The sequence below is a fragment of the Bidens hawaiensis genome, unplaced genomic scaffold (assembly GCF_021521415.1).
Source record: "Bidens hawaiensis isolate Kalapana, Puna unplaced genomic scaffold, B.hawaiensis_p1.1 tig00044008_1, whole genome shotgun sequence".
Taxonomy (NCBI): Eukaryota; Viridiplantae; Streptophyta; class Magnoliopsida; order Asterales; family Asteraceae; genus Bidens; species Bidens hawaiensis.
Window position 1 is genome coordinate 34,346 of NW_027505868.1, and position 18,819 is coordinate 53,164.

General features: G+C 34.7%; 1 protein-coding gene across 1 annotated transcript; it reads left to right on the top strand.

The window, feature by feature from the left end:
* The first annotated feature begins 3,073 nt into the window (after window positions 1–3,073).
* LOC143615708 (large ribosomal subunit protein eL13z-like) lies at window positions 3,074–4,038 on the top strand. Its single transcript, XM_077088770.1, has 4 exons — window positions 3,074–3,204; window positions 3,294–3,424; window positions 3,514–3,672; window positions 3,755–4,038. Exons 1-4 carry the CDS (start codon window positions 3,096–3,098, stop codon window positions 3,974–3,976), a joined length of 621 nt encoding a protein of 206 aa, XP_076944885.1. The 5' UTR covers window positions 3,074–3,095; the 3' UTR covers window positions 3,977–4,038.
* The last annotated feature ends 14,781 nt before the right edge of the window (window positions 4,039–18,819 follow it).

The window sequence follows — 18,819 nt, forward strand, 5'->3', positions numbered from 1 at the left end:
CTTTCATGTTTTAGGATGATTTTACTTACAATTATATAGAATTGAAATGAGCATTCACTTACGGTAATCAAACTCATTCCTGGTAGCACCAAGGGGGAAACTCTCTTTAGAGATTTAAGGCATGATAATAGAAGAGATTAAATATGAAAAAAAAAAATATGCTTTAAGTAGGTAACCTTCTAGTCTTAAGATAATATTGATTTTATATCATTTCAAAAACATTAGTCAAAATCAATATGCTCTAGCGTTTCTTATGTCCCACAAAAACTTCAACACTTCTCTTTTTTAGATATTACATAAAAACTGGAATTTGTTTTTTAAATTACAAAACGTGTACCTCTTTTCAGAAATTTCAGAGAGCTACCAACGTCCGACTCGTGTTCTTCATAATGTCGTTCCTAAAATTTTAGGAAACATGAGCATGAAATTAGGTTTTGCACAAAAAAGTTATCTTCCGGCCTCATTAAACTTTGCAAACTCTGTACATACCGTGGGCCCAAAGGAGTTTGAGAGAGGCGATAATAATGGGTCTGCTGATGGAGAAAATAATTCTGGATATTTTGGAGGCGTGACTAATGGGCCTGCTGATAGAGAAAACAATTCTGGATTTTTTGGCGGAGTGAAGAACGGGCCTGTTTTTAGAGAAAACTATTCTAGATCTTTTGATGGTTCACATCAAAGATTGACCGAGATAAACAGAGGACAACAGCCAGAGTTCTTTCAGAATTTGACCAAAAAGTTTGCTGACATGGGTAAATCTCGAGACCTAAGTGAAACGGGTCAGGACAGTAGACCATTTATGCGAGGTTTTGACCCATCTCAATCTGGTTTATCTGGTAGGAATATGAATTTTTCTGGGGGGATTAAGAAAGACAATAAAAATTACCAATATGGGGTAGAGCAAAATGCAGATATAGTTCATGTTAAAATAATGCGCAATAATACGTTTGTGACAGTGACTGATTCTAAAGGGAACAAGAAAATCGGGTCATCTGCTGGTAGTTTGGCTGAAATGAAAGGTGGACCGAAGGTTTCTAAATATTCTGCTGAAGCAACTTGTGAACATGTGGGACGAGAGGCTAAACGTATGGGGTTAAAGTCGGTTGTGATAAAGGTTAACGGGTTTACTTTTTTTAAGAAAAAGAAGTTGGCCATTTTGAGTTTTAGAGATGGGTACACAAACTCGAGGTCTGATAAAAACCCAATTGTGTACATTGAAGATACAACACGTAAGCCACATAACGGGTGTCGGTGCAAGAAGCAGCGTCGGGTGTAGACTGTTTGTTACTTTGATGTTTTTATAGCAACAGCATAAATAAGTGTTGGATTTTTGCAAAAAGTATGAAATTGCAGTTACTAGTGGTTAAACTGAATGACTGTTGCAGAATGTTTTGGTTAGACAATTTTACAAATTTTACATTTGTTTATTTGCATTTCCTTTGTGATGATCTCATTTTATTTTAGTTAAGTTTAAACGTTGAAGAAATTGGAACCGGGTTTTCTTTGTAAGTTTGTTCGCGTCCGTTTGTGAGAGGATGGAGAAGACCGGTTAGATGTTGGGCCATGGACGTTTTTGCATTGGTGCAAAGTTATTGGAAATATTTATTTGACATTTCAAAATTTACAGTATACTTTTTAAACTTAATATAATATTTTAAGCAATACAGAATATGAAAAAAGTAGTTTATTATAAAAAAAATAATTCGCAACGAAAAATGAATGAAGGAAGAGGTGATAATTTGGAAGTGTAAGATTGTTATGGATAGTGGTGCAAATGAGTCGAGCTAAGCCCAAACCTTACGCTACTGGAGCTAGGCTTTTTTGAAGCTTGAGCTCGGATCGATTCGAGCATATGTTTTTAGGCTCGAGCTTGGCTCATATATTGAAAATGAAGCTTGAGATAGACTCAAATTGAGCTATCTTGAAAAAAAGAGACCTTCAACGAGCCTAAGCTTAGCGTTCAACATGTGCTTGGCTGTGTAGTGTGAAACTAATACATAGAAGTCAAAATAGTTAAGAACATAAAATTACACAAGGCTCCTTAGGCTCAATGAGTCTAAAACAATTTTCCCATACAAGGCTCAAGCCCTAACTCGATAACTAAATGAGCTTTGTTTGAGCTCGGCTCGTCTTGGCTCGGGCTCGATAAGGCTATAGTTTGCATCAACTCAAGTCTAAAATCAAGAGGTTAATAGACTTGACCAAATAATTTTTTTTACCAGTAACCGAATTAACGAATCATTTTCAAACGAAACTAATCGGTTATATTATTATCATCGTTATTTATTTTTGTACCACTCGCCAGTCGCCCTAGTCTAGGGATGAGCTCGGTACCGGGTACGGTACCGGTACCTCGATCCCGAAAATCCCGATCTCAAAAATCGCAAATTTTTGGTGCCGGTACCGAAATGTTCGGTAAAATTCAGGAAATAACGATACCATACCGTATCGTACCGTACCGGTCCCGAAAACTCAAACCTTGGTACTCATTCGATACAGGTACGAATCGGTACTATACCGATTTTTGCTCGTCCCTACCCTATTCTTCAGTTTTTTGCATACACACATTGACACATACAGCCCATTGGGCTCATTTTTTATCATAGTTAGTCCAGCCCATTTATCTTGACATAAAATCTGAGCCGTTAGATCTAGGTCACAATCATCTTACCCTAACTTAAACCCTCCAATACCACCGGTTCATTCCTCTGCATCTCCAATTGCTCTGCAGTCGAAGGTATGCTTACTTTCATATTCTTATTAACTGTTATGATCTTATGATAAAGTCAATGTAATAGAAACACGGATTCATAGTATGCTTTAGATTGTTAATATTAGTATTTGCAAATGCGAGACAATCGTTTTGCTTAGAATTACATGAATTGGAGGTATATATGCATGAAATGAAGGTATAATTACATGAAATAGAGGTATACAAGCTAGAAATATAAGAAAATATTAATGATACCGACGGTTCGGCTCGGTTAATTTTGGTTCGGGTTCGTCAGTTTTCGGTTCAGTTTTGTCTGTTAACTATTTGGTTATTGCTCATCCTCTAATTAATAAAGCAATGTGATGCCTTTTGTAGGTAAGTCATGGTGAAGCATAACAACGTTATCCCCAATGGCCACTTCAAGAAGCATTGGCAAAATTATGTCAAGACCTGGTTCAACCAACCTGCCCGCAAAACCAGGAGACGCAACGGTAAGCTGTGATGTTTGATTATAGCTAGTTTGTTACCTCTGTTTCATTTCGGTTAATCTTATTGTTTGACTGTTGATGTATATTTGCAGCTAGGCAAGCAAAGGCTGTTAAGGTTTTCCCGAGACCTGCAGGAAAACTCCGCCCTCAGGTTCATGGTCAAACCTTGAAATACAACATGAAACTTAGGGAGGGCAGGGGATTTTCTCTTGAAGAATTGAAGGTGAGACGTTCGGTTTTGTATTTACGTCATCAAAATGGTGTTCATTAGAAGTTTGTTGGAAAGTTTTAAACTTGTTTTTGTAAAAACAGGCTGCGGGTATTCCTAAGAAACTTGCTCCAACCATCGGTATTGCTGTGGATCATAGGCGCAGGAACCGCTCTTTGGAAGGTTTACAAGCCAATGTTCAGAGGCTAAAGACCTTCAAGGCTAAGTTAGTTGTCTTCCCAAGACGCGCAAGAAAGACAAAGGTAAATTTTTTTAAATGTTTGGTCAGATTTATAAATTACTTGCTTTTTATAGTTGCGTGGTTAATCTTTTTCTTGTAATCAGGCCGGTGACTCTACACCAGAAGAGCTTGCAACTGCCACACAGGTTCAAGGCTCGGTATTGCCTATTGTTAGGGAGAAGACTGCCGTTGAACTTGTGAAGGTTACCGAAGAGATGAAATCGTTTGATGCTTATGCTAAGTTGCGCTTGGAGAGGACAAACAAACGCCATTTGGGTGCAAGGCTTAAGAGGGCTGCGGAGGCGGAGAAGGAAGAAAAGAAATAGGTGAAAGGGTCTTGGTTGGTTTGTTTTTGTTAACTTATGTTAAAAACTTTTTGGAATGTTATTTGGAGAATTGGAGTTCGATGGTTTGTGTTTTTATGATTATCTCCAAAGTTTAAACTTTGTTTTTGTTATGAGAGAAATGGTGTGATTAGCACCAATGGTTTTCATTCTATACCGCTTTTGAGTTAAAATTTAACCAATTGGTATTCAAACCAAGAGTGCTGCATAATTTGCTAGGGGTGTTATTTGGGTTGTACTTTCGGGTTTCACGGGTTCGATTGATGGAATGAATAACCGGTCGACTGATGAATTGAGCCCATTGATTGATTGAGTAAATATCTAATCTTTGTATTAATGTTTCTTTGTATTAATGTTTGTTGGAATAGTAGGAATCAAATAGGCAACGTATATAAATAGTCACTCATTGCATATTATAATGTAACCTATGTATATAGTTACGTATGCTATATTGACTTTTTTTAATCTTTTTATTCAAGTATATGACAACATATACTTAAATTAAGAAGAATACTACGTTTAATTTAAAACACAAAAAATAGTAGCTTTTCACAAATTTTTTTTGTCTTTTTAACAACCTAAATCATTTTAGTTATGTTTCTAGTTATGTCTATCTAGCACCCTACTTATCTCAATCATTGATTCACTTGATCACGGGTTAAATCACTTCATATATTTTATAGAATAATAAAATAACCAACGTGCTTCCAAAGAAGAAACCAAAACAAAATCCGAAGACTTGCCATCTATCTTTGTGTCGTCGTACGAGTAAAGTTTGTCTCCTAGACTTCTATTTATAAAACCATATTTATTTTTGTCTTAATTTATCGTTTTAGCTATTTGTATGATATTTAATTTTAGCAAACAGAGGTTTTTATTGTTAGGTTTAAAAATATGAAGCAGTTCTAACTTATCATAGGTTTCGTTTGGATGCCAATTTTATTTATTTATTTTTTGGAAAATTCTATATATAGGTTGAGAAATTTTTGAACTTTTAAAGAGTGGTTTGATTTATGATTTATAGTTATTAATGGTCATGAAAACCAAACCGTGTCATAGGATTTTGACCTGTTTAACCTTTAGTCACTTAAAAAAATGACCAACTTGTCCATTCGACCAACCATTTCTCATAATGCAATCTCTAAAATTCATCATCGACTAGATCAATTTTTATTTTTTAATCTCTACTTGACATGATTTTTAACCAACCAGATTCTGTCACTTTGTTAGGGCCGTTGTTATGCATATTTTGTAAAGCTTTTAGCACTTATTTTCATCGCATTCCATTTATTTAAACCGTTCTTATTGTAACATTTTGTAAATATAAGTTTCGGTAGAATGGAGTTTACTTTGGATTGTTTTATTGTTTTGTAGGTGACTAGTTGTGGTTTCGGTTAGTTTAGCCACCATGTCCGACTAAATTATGTGGGCTTACATGAATGATTAGTTTAATTCTTGGAGATCATAGTGGGCCCAAGAGTTCAACAGCCCACTAGGTGTTAAATGGTTGGCTCATGGCTGGAAATAAAATGGGGTTCATCGACTTCCACAATCCACATCATCTGACGGCTGCTACATTCCAAAGAACTAACCTTTTTTCGTAAGCTTTATTTTATCTTTATGTTTTTTTCCTATTGGTTTCAACTGATTTAGTTTCGTAAGCAAGTGACTCTTTTTTATACAAGTGTATATTTATTTATAATTAAATACCTTTATTTTCTTTAATATTTTATTTCTTGATTTTAAAAGAGCACATATTGATTTTATATTGGTTTTTTAACTTTTCAGTTGACAGAGTTATATTTTTTTTATAATAAAAACCAACAAGACTATATTAAACGTCATAACCAAGATAAGCAAACTGATTTTAACCGATAACAGACATAACAGATGGTTAACCAACGTTACCGACCAATAGATTATCTTTTCGGCTTTGAAGCTTTGGTTAACTTATTAGCTGTCTGAAAAAAGTCAAAACTCTACTATAAATTCCGGTTTACATGTTACTTGTAAGTTTAATTCTCATGCATCTTTATGTTAAATCACAAACCATCGTAATTTGAAACATTGATCATATAACAATGATCCCTGCAAGTTGAGAACTAGTCTCGATTGGATGTTCAATAATTTTACTAGTTTGCTTGCTAACATATGTTTAAAACTGCAGAAAACTTTTTCAAAGATGAGACCGTTATTGCCTATTGTCAGGGAGAAGGCTGACGTTGAACTTGTGAAGGCTACTGAAGAGATGGAATCGTTTAATGCGTATGCTAAGTTGCGTCTTGAGAGGGCAAACAGACGTCATTTGGGTGCAAGGCTTAAGAGGGCTGCAGAGGCGGAGAAGGAAGAAAAGAATGTATATAGGATCTGTCAGTTTCTGTCATGTGAGTTGGACAGTTAACTGGTGATTCGCCATTTGAAACGGTGGATGTGCTACAATTTTTGTGTGTTTCAAATGGCGAATCACCAGGATGTGCTACAATTTTTGTGTGTTTCGCCATTTCAAATGGCGGATGCCACCTTTTCTGATCCGCCATTCAATTCACGATACCCGAAGTAGCTTGCCTCTATATGGATGCATTTTGACAGACATATGCCATTTGAAATGGTAAGTGTTTTCTGGGCATCCGCCATTTCATATGACAAGTGTGCTTTGTCAGAATTGACACCTGATTGACAACTCTAGTCTCATTCTTTTTATATTTATTTTAGCAATATGTTTTTTACTTTTATTTTATTTTTTAAAAGACATTATTTATAAAATAATATAATTAACTATTATAACATAATTTGTATTATTAAAAAGATGTGTTACTTTTATTTTTTAATTATTAATAATTAATTAGTGTTTTTAAAAAGACTAATAATTAGTATTATTATTAGTATATATTAATATTTCTTTTAATTAATAAGTAAAATATCAGTAGTTCTGTCATTTGAAATGGTAAGTGTTGTATATACATCCACAATTTCAAATGGTAAGTGTGCTATGCCAGATTTGACACTTGATTCCTCATTTATCTTTTATATTTATTTTATTAATATGTTTTTAAAAGAATAATAGTTAGTATTATTTATAAACTAACATTATTAATTATTAAAAAATAATTTGTATTATTAATACTTTTATTAATAAGTATAAAAATTTACTCCAGCCATAGTTTATTGGGTATGGCTTTTTTTTTATAAAATTGAGTTTTGCCATTTCAAATGACAAGTGTGAACAGTAACCGTACTACTAGATCTGACCCATATTTAACAACTCAGGCTATGTTTAATTCCTAGGCTTGAAGGCTATGTACTACCAGCCTGTTATCTCCATGGACGGGACTCATCTAAAAGGTCCATATCGGGATAAGTTGTTGATTGCAGTTATGAAAAATGCGAACATCACATATTGCCGGTGGCATATGCAATTGTCGATGAAGAAACAAATGAAAGTTGGATGTGGTTTTACCAATAGTATAGGAGCACTTATAAATGACAATATGGGCAGCCTCTGTGTTATCTCCGACCGACATAAAGGAATCATTAAGGCGATGGAAACTTTAGAGGAGTGGAAAGAGCCTAATGCTTACCATCGTTTTTGTCTTCATCATATTAGAAGCAACTTAGCGCAAAAATTCAAGAGCGCAACCATGAAGAGGTTATGTTGGGTAATTGGTAGAACAACACACAGCAGAAAGTACTTGCATTCGATTAGGCAAATGAATGTTATCAAACAAAAAGCTTGGGATTACTTAAATTCCATCGATAATAGTAATGGACTGTGGTGCATGATAAGAATAATCACTGGTGGGGTAACATAACTACAAATATCTCTGAAAGTTTAAATAACGTCCTACGTTTTGCTAGATTTGTAACATCCGTTACTTTTCAATTCCGAAAACCCGACCCGTTTCAAAATTTTGATATAGTTCGTCGGCATTTATTAATGAAAGTATTGAATTTCATATCATTTATAACTCATGTTTAATATTTTATTGTTATAATTTTTATTTATGATGTTTACGATGTTACAGAACCGATCGCAAACTCTTTTTTCATGTATTTTTTTCCCAAATTTTTATTTAATCATAGTCCATTTATTTAAACTTCTCAAAAATCAAACTTTATTTCTTTTGACTCTTTTTAAAGATATTTCATGAACCTAAACATGTCTTCATAGTCAATTTGTCATTTGACTCATTCAATTGAGTCAATTCCATGATTTTCTCCATAAGACTAGCCTTATGACTAACCATCAATTTAATTCATTTGACCATGTTTTTAATGATTCTTTGCCTATATATACTAGCCTCTACTTCTACAAATCTTGCATCACAACCCATTTCATTCCCAATTATGTTCTAGCTCTCTAATTTGTACAAAGTCCAAGTTTGACCAAAGAAAGTCAAACCGCCCAAGTTCAAGTTTATTCGTTTTGTCTTGTGTTCACTCCTCGGGTTAGTATGTTGATTTTTCTGCGAGTTTAGTTTGTTTAGGATATTATGCTATATTAAAAATATTTCAAACGACATTCGTCCGACTAAAGACAAACTCAACTCGCTTATGTTCATTTTGGACAAAGTTTGGTTATTTTTGTACATATAAATTTTGAAACATAAAAAGTTATAACCAATGAATAATATTTTTACCATGACAGAAATGAACCCGACATAAAAGCGGGTTCGGGTCCGACTAAAAACAAACCACTCACTTAAACTGTTTTCTTACTCTTTAGGCCTGTCTAACTTTCTTGAACGGCCGAACTCATAAAAACTGATTAACAAATATCACAACCCAAATTCTTAATAAATTTTACCAACTTGGGTATTTTTACGTCAAAAACATTACTAAACCAATTATAGAGGGAAAATATATTTTTCGTTATAAACTCTAAAAATCCAAACTTTGAACAAAACCTATCGTCACCTTTGATATTTTGTTTCATATCCGTTATTTTGAATCTAGAATTTATTTCGTAGGACCGTTTTCCGAATCGAACTTGTCCGGTTTAGCTCGCTTAAACGCTTACCTCGCTTCACTCGCTTACTTTAACAAGTGAGTTTTCAAAACCCATTTTTACTTTTACACGTTTTGGGGTGTAGCACGTCCAAACTTGGTTTTCTTGTGTCAAACTAAATTCACATGCGTGTCTTGTATATATTTGTTTTGTATCATATTGCTTGTAAACTGTGTGATTATGTATTTATGTGCTAGTTATTTACTATTTTTGTTGGTGGATACACATACTCATAGTGGGAGGGTCCGACGGGACGTACCTGCGCCGTCCATTTGTTAATGGCGGTATCATACACATACTCATAGTGGGAGGGTCTGACGGGACTTATCTGCGCCGTCCATTTTTAAATGGCGGTATCATTATCATTATTCTATACTCCTAGTAGCTCGGCGAACGGGGGTTCCTTAATAGATTTGACTTATGTCAAGCGAACGGGAATATCATGTATTTACTTTTCTTGTACCTTATGATTGAGACTATACATCTTGACTTGTGAATTTTATACTTTTCGTATTATATATGTGCAAAACTTTATGAATTCTCACGAACATTATTATTGACAAATTATATTATTTTAAACGTGCTGCAGGTTGAAGTCTAAGGATTGAAGACTAGATTAGTTGGACCATTAGGGTAATAGAAATACAACATAATGAAATTCAATGTTTATCGTATTGTTATTTGATTGTGTATTTGTGATGTATTGAAATGAAATAAATATAACTATTGTCACTTTAATAGCGTTACGAGCTTATGAGTGATCTGTACGTCACACCCGGGCGTATTCCGCTTTAGCCGGGGTGATACAAGATTGTTGCCTATAAAGGCATGCATTGAGTACACGTTTAATAGAGATGTAGCCCTGATGTGCTAAAAGTAGTTATATAAAAACACGCTAATCTAGACACTAAGTAATAAATTCTAGACTCTTAAACTTAACTAAACTACTAACCGGCAAGTGAACCGGTCGACTCTGGTACAGCTAAGTAAATCCAGATATCGAACCCACGAGACTCTTTAAATTATGTTTACCAGCTAATAAGACTCAACTACAGACACGACTATTTATTTATTATTTGTTTAAGGGGGTTTTACTAATTAAACTAATTAAGGAAACTAAAGACAACTAAACTTAGAACTTTGACTTAATTCAAATGATGACTGACGTGTGTGAATATATATATATATATATATATATATATATATATATATATATATATATATATATATATATAAATTTGGATAAAAGTTCCACACAAATCGGGTTTTAAAAATAGGTTTTCACCTACAACTAAACCACACACGAAAGGCAAGTGTACCTATCGTTTGTAATAAAGTGTCGGCAAGAACCGAGTGTCAATCCATGGATATGGTAATTTTCTAGTACTAAATCTTTGTAAATGACTAACCGAACAAAGAAATCTTAATTTGAGTTTTTAACTAACTAAACTAGCATACAATGAAAACAAAGCAAGTAAAAATACAAGAAACAATCAATCCAACAAGACTACCTAGACACGCATCCACTCTACTAATGTGATAAAATAGCAATGATATGGTAAACATCATGAATCTAAACATAAATACTAGATTACAATCAAGCAACCTAATACTAACAAATAATCATTATGATGGGCTTCCAATCAAGAATTAAACATAGACTAACTTGTTTGTCAAAACAACAAAGTCTCATAATCAAAGGAAAGCTAGCATGAACAACATTCTAACCACCTAAGATTACACCAAATTTAGCTAAACTCATGAATTAAACATCAACTTATGAAACTTTAACTAGCAAGTCATCACCAAGTCAAGAATCATAACAACACTTATCAATTTTCCAATATCAAGTGTAGGGTTTCATGCTCATCAATAATATTATAACCAAACTAATCTTTACTAGTCATTCCTAACTTAGCAATGTAAACAAAGAAAACATGAACATTCAAAGTTTACAAACAAACATCTAGAACATAGTTTTCCAACATGAATGCCTAAACATTTGTAAGACGAACAAGGTATGCAATTCTAACAAGCATGAACACCATCAATATCAACTCATAACTTCAACATTTCCTTGAAAGAAAACCAAATTACCATAACCATACATAGATAAAAATCACAATAGTAAAAGCTTCAACAATGTCTAGTTAGTAAAGGTCTTAGCCCGTAAGGCTTAATACAACTACAATCAATCTAAAAATAAGCTTACAAAACATGCTCTTAAACATAGAAATGCAAACCAAAATCAAGAAAGGATTGAAGGATGGAATGATGAATCTTATGTTGGTGGAAGCCTCCAAGAATCCCCTAAAATTGCTGCACTTGATTGAGAGAAAATCCCCAAGACTCCACCCCATAAATGAAGAGAATTGAAGGCTTATAAGCTGTCTGGTCACTTGGCACGGTCGTGCCCAGATATAGTAAGTCAATGTTTTGCTTTCTCCCGACCAATTTTGCAGTTTTCACTTATTTGGCACGGTCATGCCAAAAAGTGGCACGGTCGTGCGGCTCGGCACTGGCAAGCATGGTCGTGCAGGTCAGCACTAGCAAGTGCGCTGGCAAGCATGGTTGTGCAGGTCTGGCACTGGCAAGCATGGTCGTGTAGGTCTGGCAGAATGCTTATTTTGTCCCCGAAACGCCCTCTTTTCATGTTTTCTTTGTCGGGCGGGCGCCCGAACCTGCAAATTCACAAATAACTCAAATAAATACCCAAAACAATGAATTTGCATGGAGTTCGGGATAAATATGAAGGTAATTTGATGCAATAAGATGTACACTTTGTGTTACATCAAACATCCCCACACTTGAACTTTGCTTGTCCTCAAGCAAATGAAACAAACTCCACAATAGCAATAATAACCCGCAAGCAATAATCATTCAAATCTTTAATAGATCAAGCAAGCATTGTATATATGTCTAAACAAGTCTAACAAGAATGAAGACATAATCTAGAGAACATTACAAATTGTCATCACATTCCCACCTTGAAATCCTCACAATGTTCACTCATACACTCGGCTATATTTAGTGATCATGCGTGTAGCATGTTGAGAACACTCGATGCCAAGACGATGACTAAGCAAGGCATAGGCTTGTTTAAGAGTCAAATCAAACCGACACATACATGGCATAAAACACGAGTACTCGAGGGTTGTAACTTGGCTTAGGGCTAGGGTGAGGAAATTTTGGGAAAAGTGGCTAAACGGCTAGAAAATCCGGAACTAAGTTAGCTACAAAACGAAATCTAACTAACTAAACCAAATGGTTTAAACGGGCCAAGAGCTAACGAACCAAAAATTGCTCTTTAAAATCAAGTTTCACCTAATATATGATGAACTAACTTCATAACTTCTCTTCTTTTCTTACAAAGATTTTTTTTTTGCGCCATAAGTAATGAATATTTACATACAAACTCTTCACTTTGGGAGAAAGTATTGTGCTTCTAAAGTTCCCAAGTGAATAAAATACAACAAAAATGAAATACAAAAAAATAACTAACTTAGCCGAACCGGATTTCTAACCAAAATGGGTGAAAATATAAAAGGCTATATGGCTAAGTGGCGATAAAAATAGGGCGAAATAATAAAAACACGGGAAAATGCCAAACATGGGCTACTAAGCGGATAATGTGTGTAAGGAAAATATAAGTGGAAAAATGGCTAGACAAATGGTTTATCCTAAATTCCTCAATGGTTTATGCCATGTATATGTATATGGTTTTAAAATGCAATCCCAAAAACAAGTTCTACCTTACAATAATTACCCGCTCACTCAATTGCCCGCAAAAACATGAGAAAAAATAATGACGAGGCCAACTCACGGAAACGGGTGGAATGGGTAACTTTTGCAATGTAAGAATGTGAATCTTGTTTGTCATGTCTTTTTAAAGATTTTCGGCTTGAATGTCTTAAATATTTGTGCTTTGACAAAACAATTAAAGTTGAATTAAAATTGCTTAGTGGTTATTATTTGCTACAAAAATTTTTCTTAGGAGTTTTGCAAAAAATCTAAGTTTGGACAAACAAAGTTCGTAAAATTCCCTCCCCACACTTAAATTGTGCAACGCCCTCGTTGTACAACAAAAAACTATAAAAGTGAAATGCGTAAGAGAGAGAACAGAAAACTCTCCTGATCCAGCAAACTACCAGAAGTGCCTCTAAACACCTGACAACGCGTGAAAGCATCCAAAACCAAAGAAACCATAACATGCCACTGACATACTAATAAACACATTATAAACCCATCATATATAATAAAAGCATCCAACAAACATAATCCTAAAACCAACACAATCCAAACCATCAAAATATAGTTTGCAACAAAACAAAATACTTAAAAGAAACACACAAATGGGTTGCACCAACGAGGGAAAACGGTGCAACCCTACATACTACCATAGCCAAATACGCTTATAAACGGGTGGCTCTATGATATTGAAAATTATTATACGACCCGTTTAGATAAAAAGTGTTTTGGAAAAAAAAATCAATAAACGGGTCATGCCACCAACACTTAAATTTACCCGGACCAAACCTGATACAATTTATGTAGTGAAGAAGGTGATCATCTCGGCATTTTATTATACTTTTGATGTGTTCATATGACCATTGACACGCCTTGAACTTTGGTTGGTCCGACTTTCTCCATGCCCTCTCCAGTGCTGTTTTTGATTTGGGTGGCGATCCATCATCATGCTCATCCATGGGCGGACATTCTTTGGTGCAAGGAAGTGAATCGGATGCCACCATAGTCATTGGTTTGTTGGTGAACCCATTCACTTGTAGCTTTTCTTCTTGGTGTGGCTCTTTCATGACTTCCATGGTTGGTTCTCCAAATAATAAGGCTTCCAATTCATTAAGATCACCAACTAGATCGAACTCTTCTTCATTCACTTCCATGAGTGGTATACCTAACAACTCATCCCCAAACTCGTCTTCCCACGATGGAATAATATGAACCGGAGGTGGGACTTTTGCGGTACTTTGTGGGCTTGAGAATTGCACTTTGTCCATTATGGTCCTCGGTTCTTCAGTTTGCTCAAACACAACAATGGATAAGGGTTTTGGTTCTTTAATTTCATCCTCATCATCCCAATATATGTTGTGATTCGTGTAGCAAGGCAAACTCTCCCGTCGATAGTTAGCACAAAGTTCATTGATCACAATACTTTGGGCCTCTATTATACGGAGTTGTTCCTCAGATTCACGAGTATCGATCATCGGTAGTGGTATCCCAACATCTTGTATCCCTTTGTCGAGCATCGCGTCCCAACATTTCATTCTTTGTTCCCAATACTCTAGAAATCCCAGGCTAAGCTCGAGATGGAAAGGTGGTGTGTTGGGACCCTCAAATGGTTATGAATAAGGGAAAGTTTCTTTATTTAAATATGCGGGACACCCACTTGAATAATAACAATCATGTGTGTGATGGGGTTCTCCATATATCTCGCACCAACCCTCCATGTGATAAATCCCGTTATCATAATGGTAACCTTCACAATAATCTCCATAGTAGTGCTGCTCCATAGGAATTACTGCAAGGAACACTCAAACAAAAGAATCACGGGCACCACATATACATGAAATAAAAATGAAGTAAATAATGAATAAGTCCCAAAACCATGAGCAAGTCCCAACACCTACATTATTCAATTATGTTAGTAGTATACAAATCCTAATAAAAACCGAATATAAACTAATAAAATATTATATAAAATGTACACGGGATTTATATATATTTAGCATTATATCAAGCCCAGTATGTAATGCACACTCAGATTGCATGGGGTTGCAACACGACGTTACCCTCTCGCTTAAGGGGTTTGTTCACCCCCAGTATGAAATATTACGATGAATGTTCAATCAAAAAGTCGATTTAATAATAAAAGTTGAATTAATTAATGGAAAATTTTTAATTTAAAAATGGAAATTAAATTTAGAGAATACATAATTTAGTTTAATAATAATAAAATTTACAATAATTGAATTTTATTAATACAGATTTATAAAGTGAAAAATAAGTTGTGAAAACCATCATGATATTGAGGAAAACTAGAGATGATAAAATGTTTATAGTTTAAAGTTGAGGTTAAGGATTTAAGTGTACTTAGAAATTTATAGTTCGAGGATATGGATATAATTAAGAAAGCATAATTTAAATAATATTTTAATGGATATTGAGTTAGTATAAGATTTCTTGTTCGGTGTATTTTAGTTTTGTCGAGGTTGGCGGTCGTTTGGTTAACGGAATACAACAGCAAACTCCTTGTCGATTCTAGTAGTCGAATGGAAATCATGAGAAGCGGGTGAACGACGTTGATTACGATGATTTCTATGGAAGATATTCTACGAGGACCAAGGATGAAATTTTAATGAAATGATGGGTAAGTTGTGGGAATAAGTTGATATGAGATAATGGGATGCGTATGTATATGTATTAGTACTAGTGAAGACTCGAGGACGAATCAAGAATTAAAATAATATGTATGAGTTTGAAGCATTTAAGTAAATAATGTTTTATAAAATTTTCCAAAAATAAAATAACTAAGCATATCAAACGAGTTGACCTCCCATGAGCTTTCCATGGCAATTTGAATGGCCCAACTAAATAAACAACATAAAGTTTGTGAATTGTCCTCCCATGACGTTCCATGGCAATTTGATGGCCCAATTCAAATAACGTGTAATAAACAATTGAGTTGTTCAGCCCATTAGCGTGTACATGGCATTTAACTGACCCAACTAATTAACGAATTATCGAATCAATGGAGTTGTTCAGACCATGAGCATTACATGGCATTTAACCGACTAAACTAAATATCGAATCAACGAATCAAAAATAAGTGATTGGTGTATCTCGGGAATCACCCCGGACGATACGTTCCAATCAAAAATCAAATCGAAAATAATTTATGAAATGAATAGTTGGAGTGCCCATGGAATTTCATGGATTTTTCACCCCACTAAACATTTAAAATAATTTAAAAACACAATTTGGAAGTATAACCATTTAGCTGGTTATATTTACCACGCAACCGTTTAACCGATTACGGGTACCACTTGAAGTTATGGTTGTACGAGATTTGTCATACCCCCATGCTTGAAGGTGAAGGAACCAAACAAAACACGAGATTCTTAAAGAATTTCCCACAATAAAAGATAATCTACCAAAAATTAAGAGGATTTAAAAATATTTTGAAAGTTGAGGCATAAACTCGGAATTTGTGTGTGTGTGCAACAAATAAACAAGATAAATACAATTTAAATAATTAATCTAAGCAAGCTGTAAACAATTTATTAAATAGCACATAAGGCAGTTTAAATTAGCACGTATAGGGTTCCTAACACATGTCTAGGGCCATTTCTAATGACCTATCTTATAACCTTCGGCTCTGATACCAATCTGTCACACCCCAACATAAGGCGAAAATGCCGGGGCATGATCCGATTGCTCACAACTCGAAGATACTATCATATATAAAATGTGACAATATCTAATTAATTATTTAATTCAAATAATACACAATATTCAAATACAACAATACAATTCAAATAAATAATTACAATTAATTAAATTTACGTTTGTCTTCAATATAACCTTAAGGTCTTTCTAAGTGTCTATCCTTCAACTCAGGCAACCTGCATATGCGTAGAAAATGGAGTTTTGTCAACAAACATGTTGAGTGAGATGATCACCAATTTTGACAAAACAAATAGTTATATAATAAATAAATAATAAATGATAAGTGTTAAATGCGCAAACCAATCTTTGTGGTAATAATCAATCAAACCTTAACAAACCAAAACCAAGTTGTACTCGTGTGCCAATGAATCGTTGCCAAGCGAATTGGGCATTGATTACAGTGACTAGATTGTCGGTTTACCTTCGCCAAGCGAATCGGGCTCCGGTTACTAAGATGGTCGTAGGATCATACTAATGAGAACCCTATACAAGGGGATATGTTGGACCTCTCCGAAACGTTGTCAAGTAAACAATTAAACATGTAGCAATTAGCAAATAGCATTCAACTAATATTCACACAATAATTATGTTTGCGATTTTGAGTGTGTGTGTGTGTATATATATAATAGAAGATATGAGTAAGTACGCATATGTACCCAAAACGTTAGAAAACAGTGTATAAAAAGGGGAATGATCAAACTCACCTTAGATTGAAGGCAAGTGAGTATAATTAAGAAAAAACGAGTCAACGGATAAGCGAGTCGTCCAATACGCGTCAAACGAGATAAATGATCAGAACCTGAAACTTTGTGATATGAAACTATAAATAAAAATGAACTTAATGCCGCTGGAATCAATCCAAACGGATGAGTAGATCTCTAGTTATTTTGAATTAAATGTTTAAGCGAGCTGGTACTGACCAGAATCTGAACAGCGAATCGGAAGTCGGGTTTTGGGTAGTAGCCTTAAAATTTCGTTACGAGAATAAAAGTCTTCTGGACCGAATGTTGAATCCGACCAGAAGCATGAGAAAACATAAAGTCAAACTTGTTGACTGTTTTACCCTTTATCGGGTTTTAAAGAAATTGACCAGTCAACACCCTTCAATCACCGAAATTGATTGAAGGTTATTAACTAGGGAATATGTATGAACGATTTTACAGTTTACAACTTACCCGGAAAATGAAAGGAATAATGAGAAACGGAAGTCAAAGGTTCTTGAACTTACAAAGTCAAACGGATATGAACGGTTCTTCAACAAAACATCAAAAACCAAGAGGATTCAAGCTGGGCAGAAGGTAGGACGGCTGGAATATGATCTTTAGGTTTGTGTAATGTTTTGTGGCAGATGGATGGGACTTGTTTATATAGAAATAACAAAAACGAACTACATATGGGCTTTCTGGCCCGTTTAAGCAAGTAAATATGTTTTAAGGAAAGAATCAATGATTTATACATAAAGATCTGGTCTTATGCAGAGGAAAACGATTTAGGACTTGTATTTTAGTTATAGGATGTTTACTTGGTCCTTAATTCACTTAAACATGCTTAAAATAAACGATTTTATACTATAAACGAGTTATAAAACGAAATCGAGTTACGATTCTGGTGCAGGGGGTTCCCCACGCTGCGTGGCCAGCTAAGAGCAGTCCAACGCGCGGCGCTCCGGGCCTAGTGTGGTCTGATTTTCATTTTTGACATAAATGGTCCATGTGGTTTGGTATTTGGTCATTTATTGAACCTTTTGTGTTATAAATAAGAAATAAACATTATCTAAAGGTTGAGGGGTAAAATATGAACATTAGAAACTTAAATATTTGATTCTTGATTAATAATAATAATCTAAAACATTCCCGGGTCGGGTTATGAGTAAATGAATACGGGTTTGAAAAATCCGAGATGTTACAATTTGGTTATTGAAATTCGAAGGCCAGGCTTCCATATTCTAACACTTAAAACAAAATCAAATATTAATTATTATTATTTACTTTTACATGTTTCCCCTTTCAGTTTTGTCTTCTTGTTTAACACTAAAACCTAACCACCTCTAGAAGCCTCTCCTCACCTACCGCCGATTGCTGTTGAATCTGGTACCTCTATTAAGTAAACAGGTACGTTAACAAACCTCTTTGCCCCCTGCTACGCCACTAACTCATACTAGATACAATGAGCCTTAATTTACATCCTGGTCCAAGAAATGATGAACTTTTGTTTCTTAAAAAAATTATCGCATATTTTCTTTGTTTCAAGGGACTGTACACACACCTTACGACCCAGACACGGTAATTAGAGATTTTGGTCACACTTTAGTAAAAATGCACTCCCTGAAGGCGTTAAACATTACATATGTCTTGCC

What these genes read in the sequence shown, in the direction of transcription:
- LOC143615708 (XM_077088770.1), top strand. Translation starts at nt 3,096, where the DNA reads ATGGTGAAGCATAACAACGTTATCCCCAATGGCCACTTCAAGAAGCAT. An exon ending in CAAAACCAGGAGACGCAACG is followed by an intron (nt 3,205 to 3,293) that starts GTAAGCTGTGAT and finishes GTATATTTGCAG; the next exon opens with CTAGGCAAGCAAAGGCTGTT. An exon ending in GACGCGCAAGAAAGACAAAG is followed by an intron (nt 3,673 to 3,754) that starts GTAAATTTTTTT and finishes TCTTGTAATCAG; the next exon opens with GCCGGTGACTCTACACCAGA.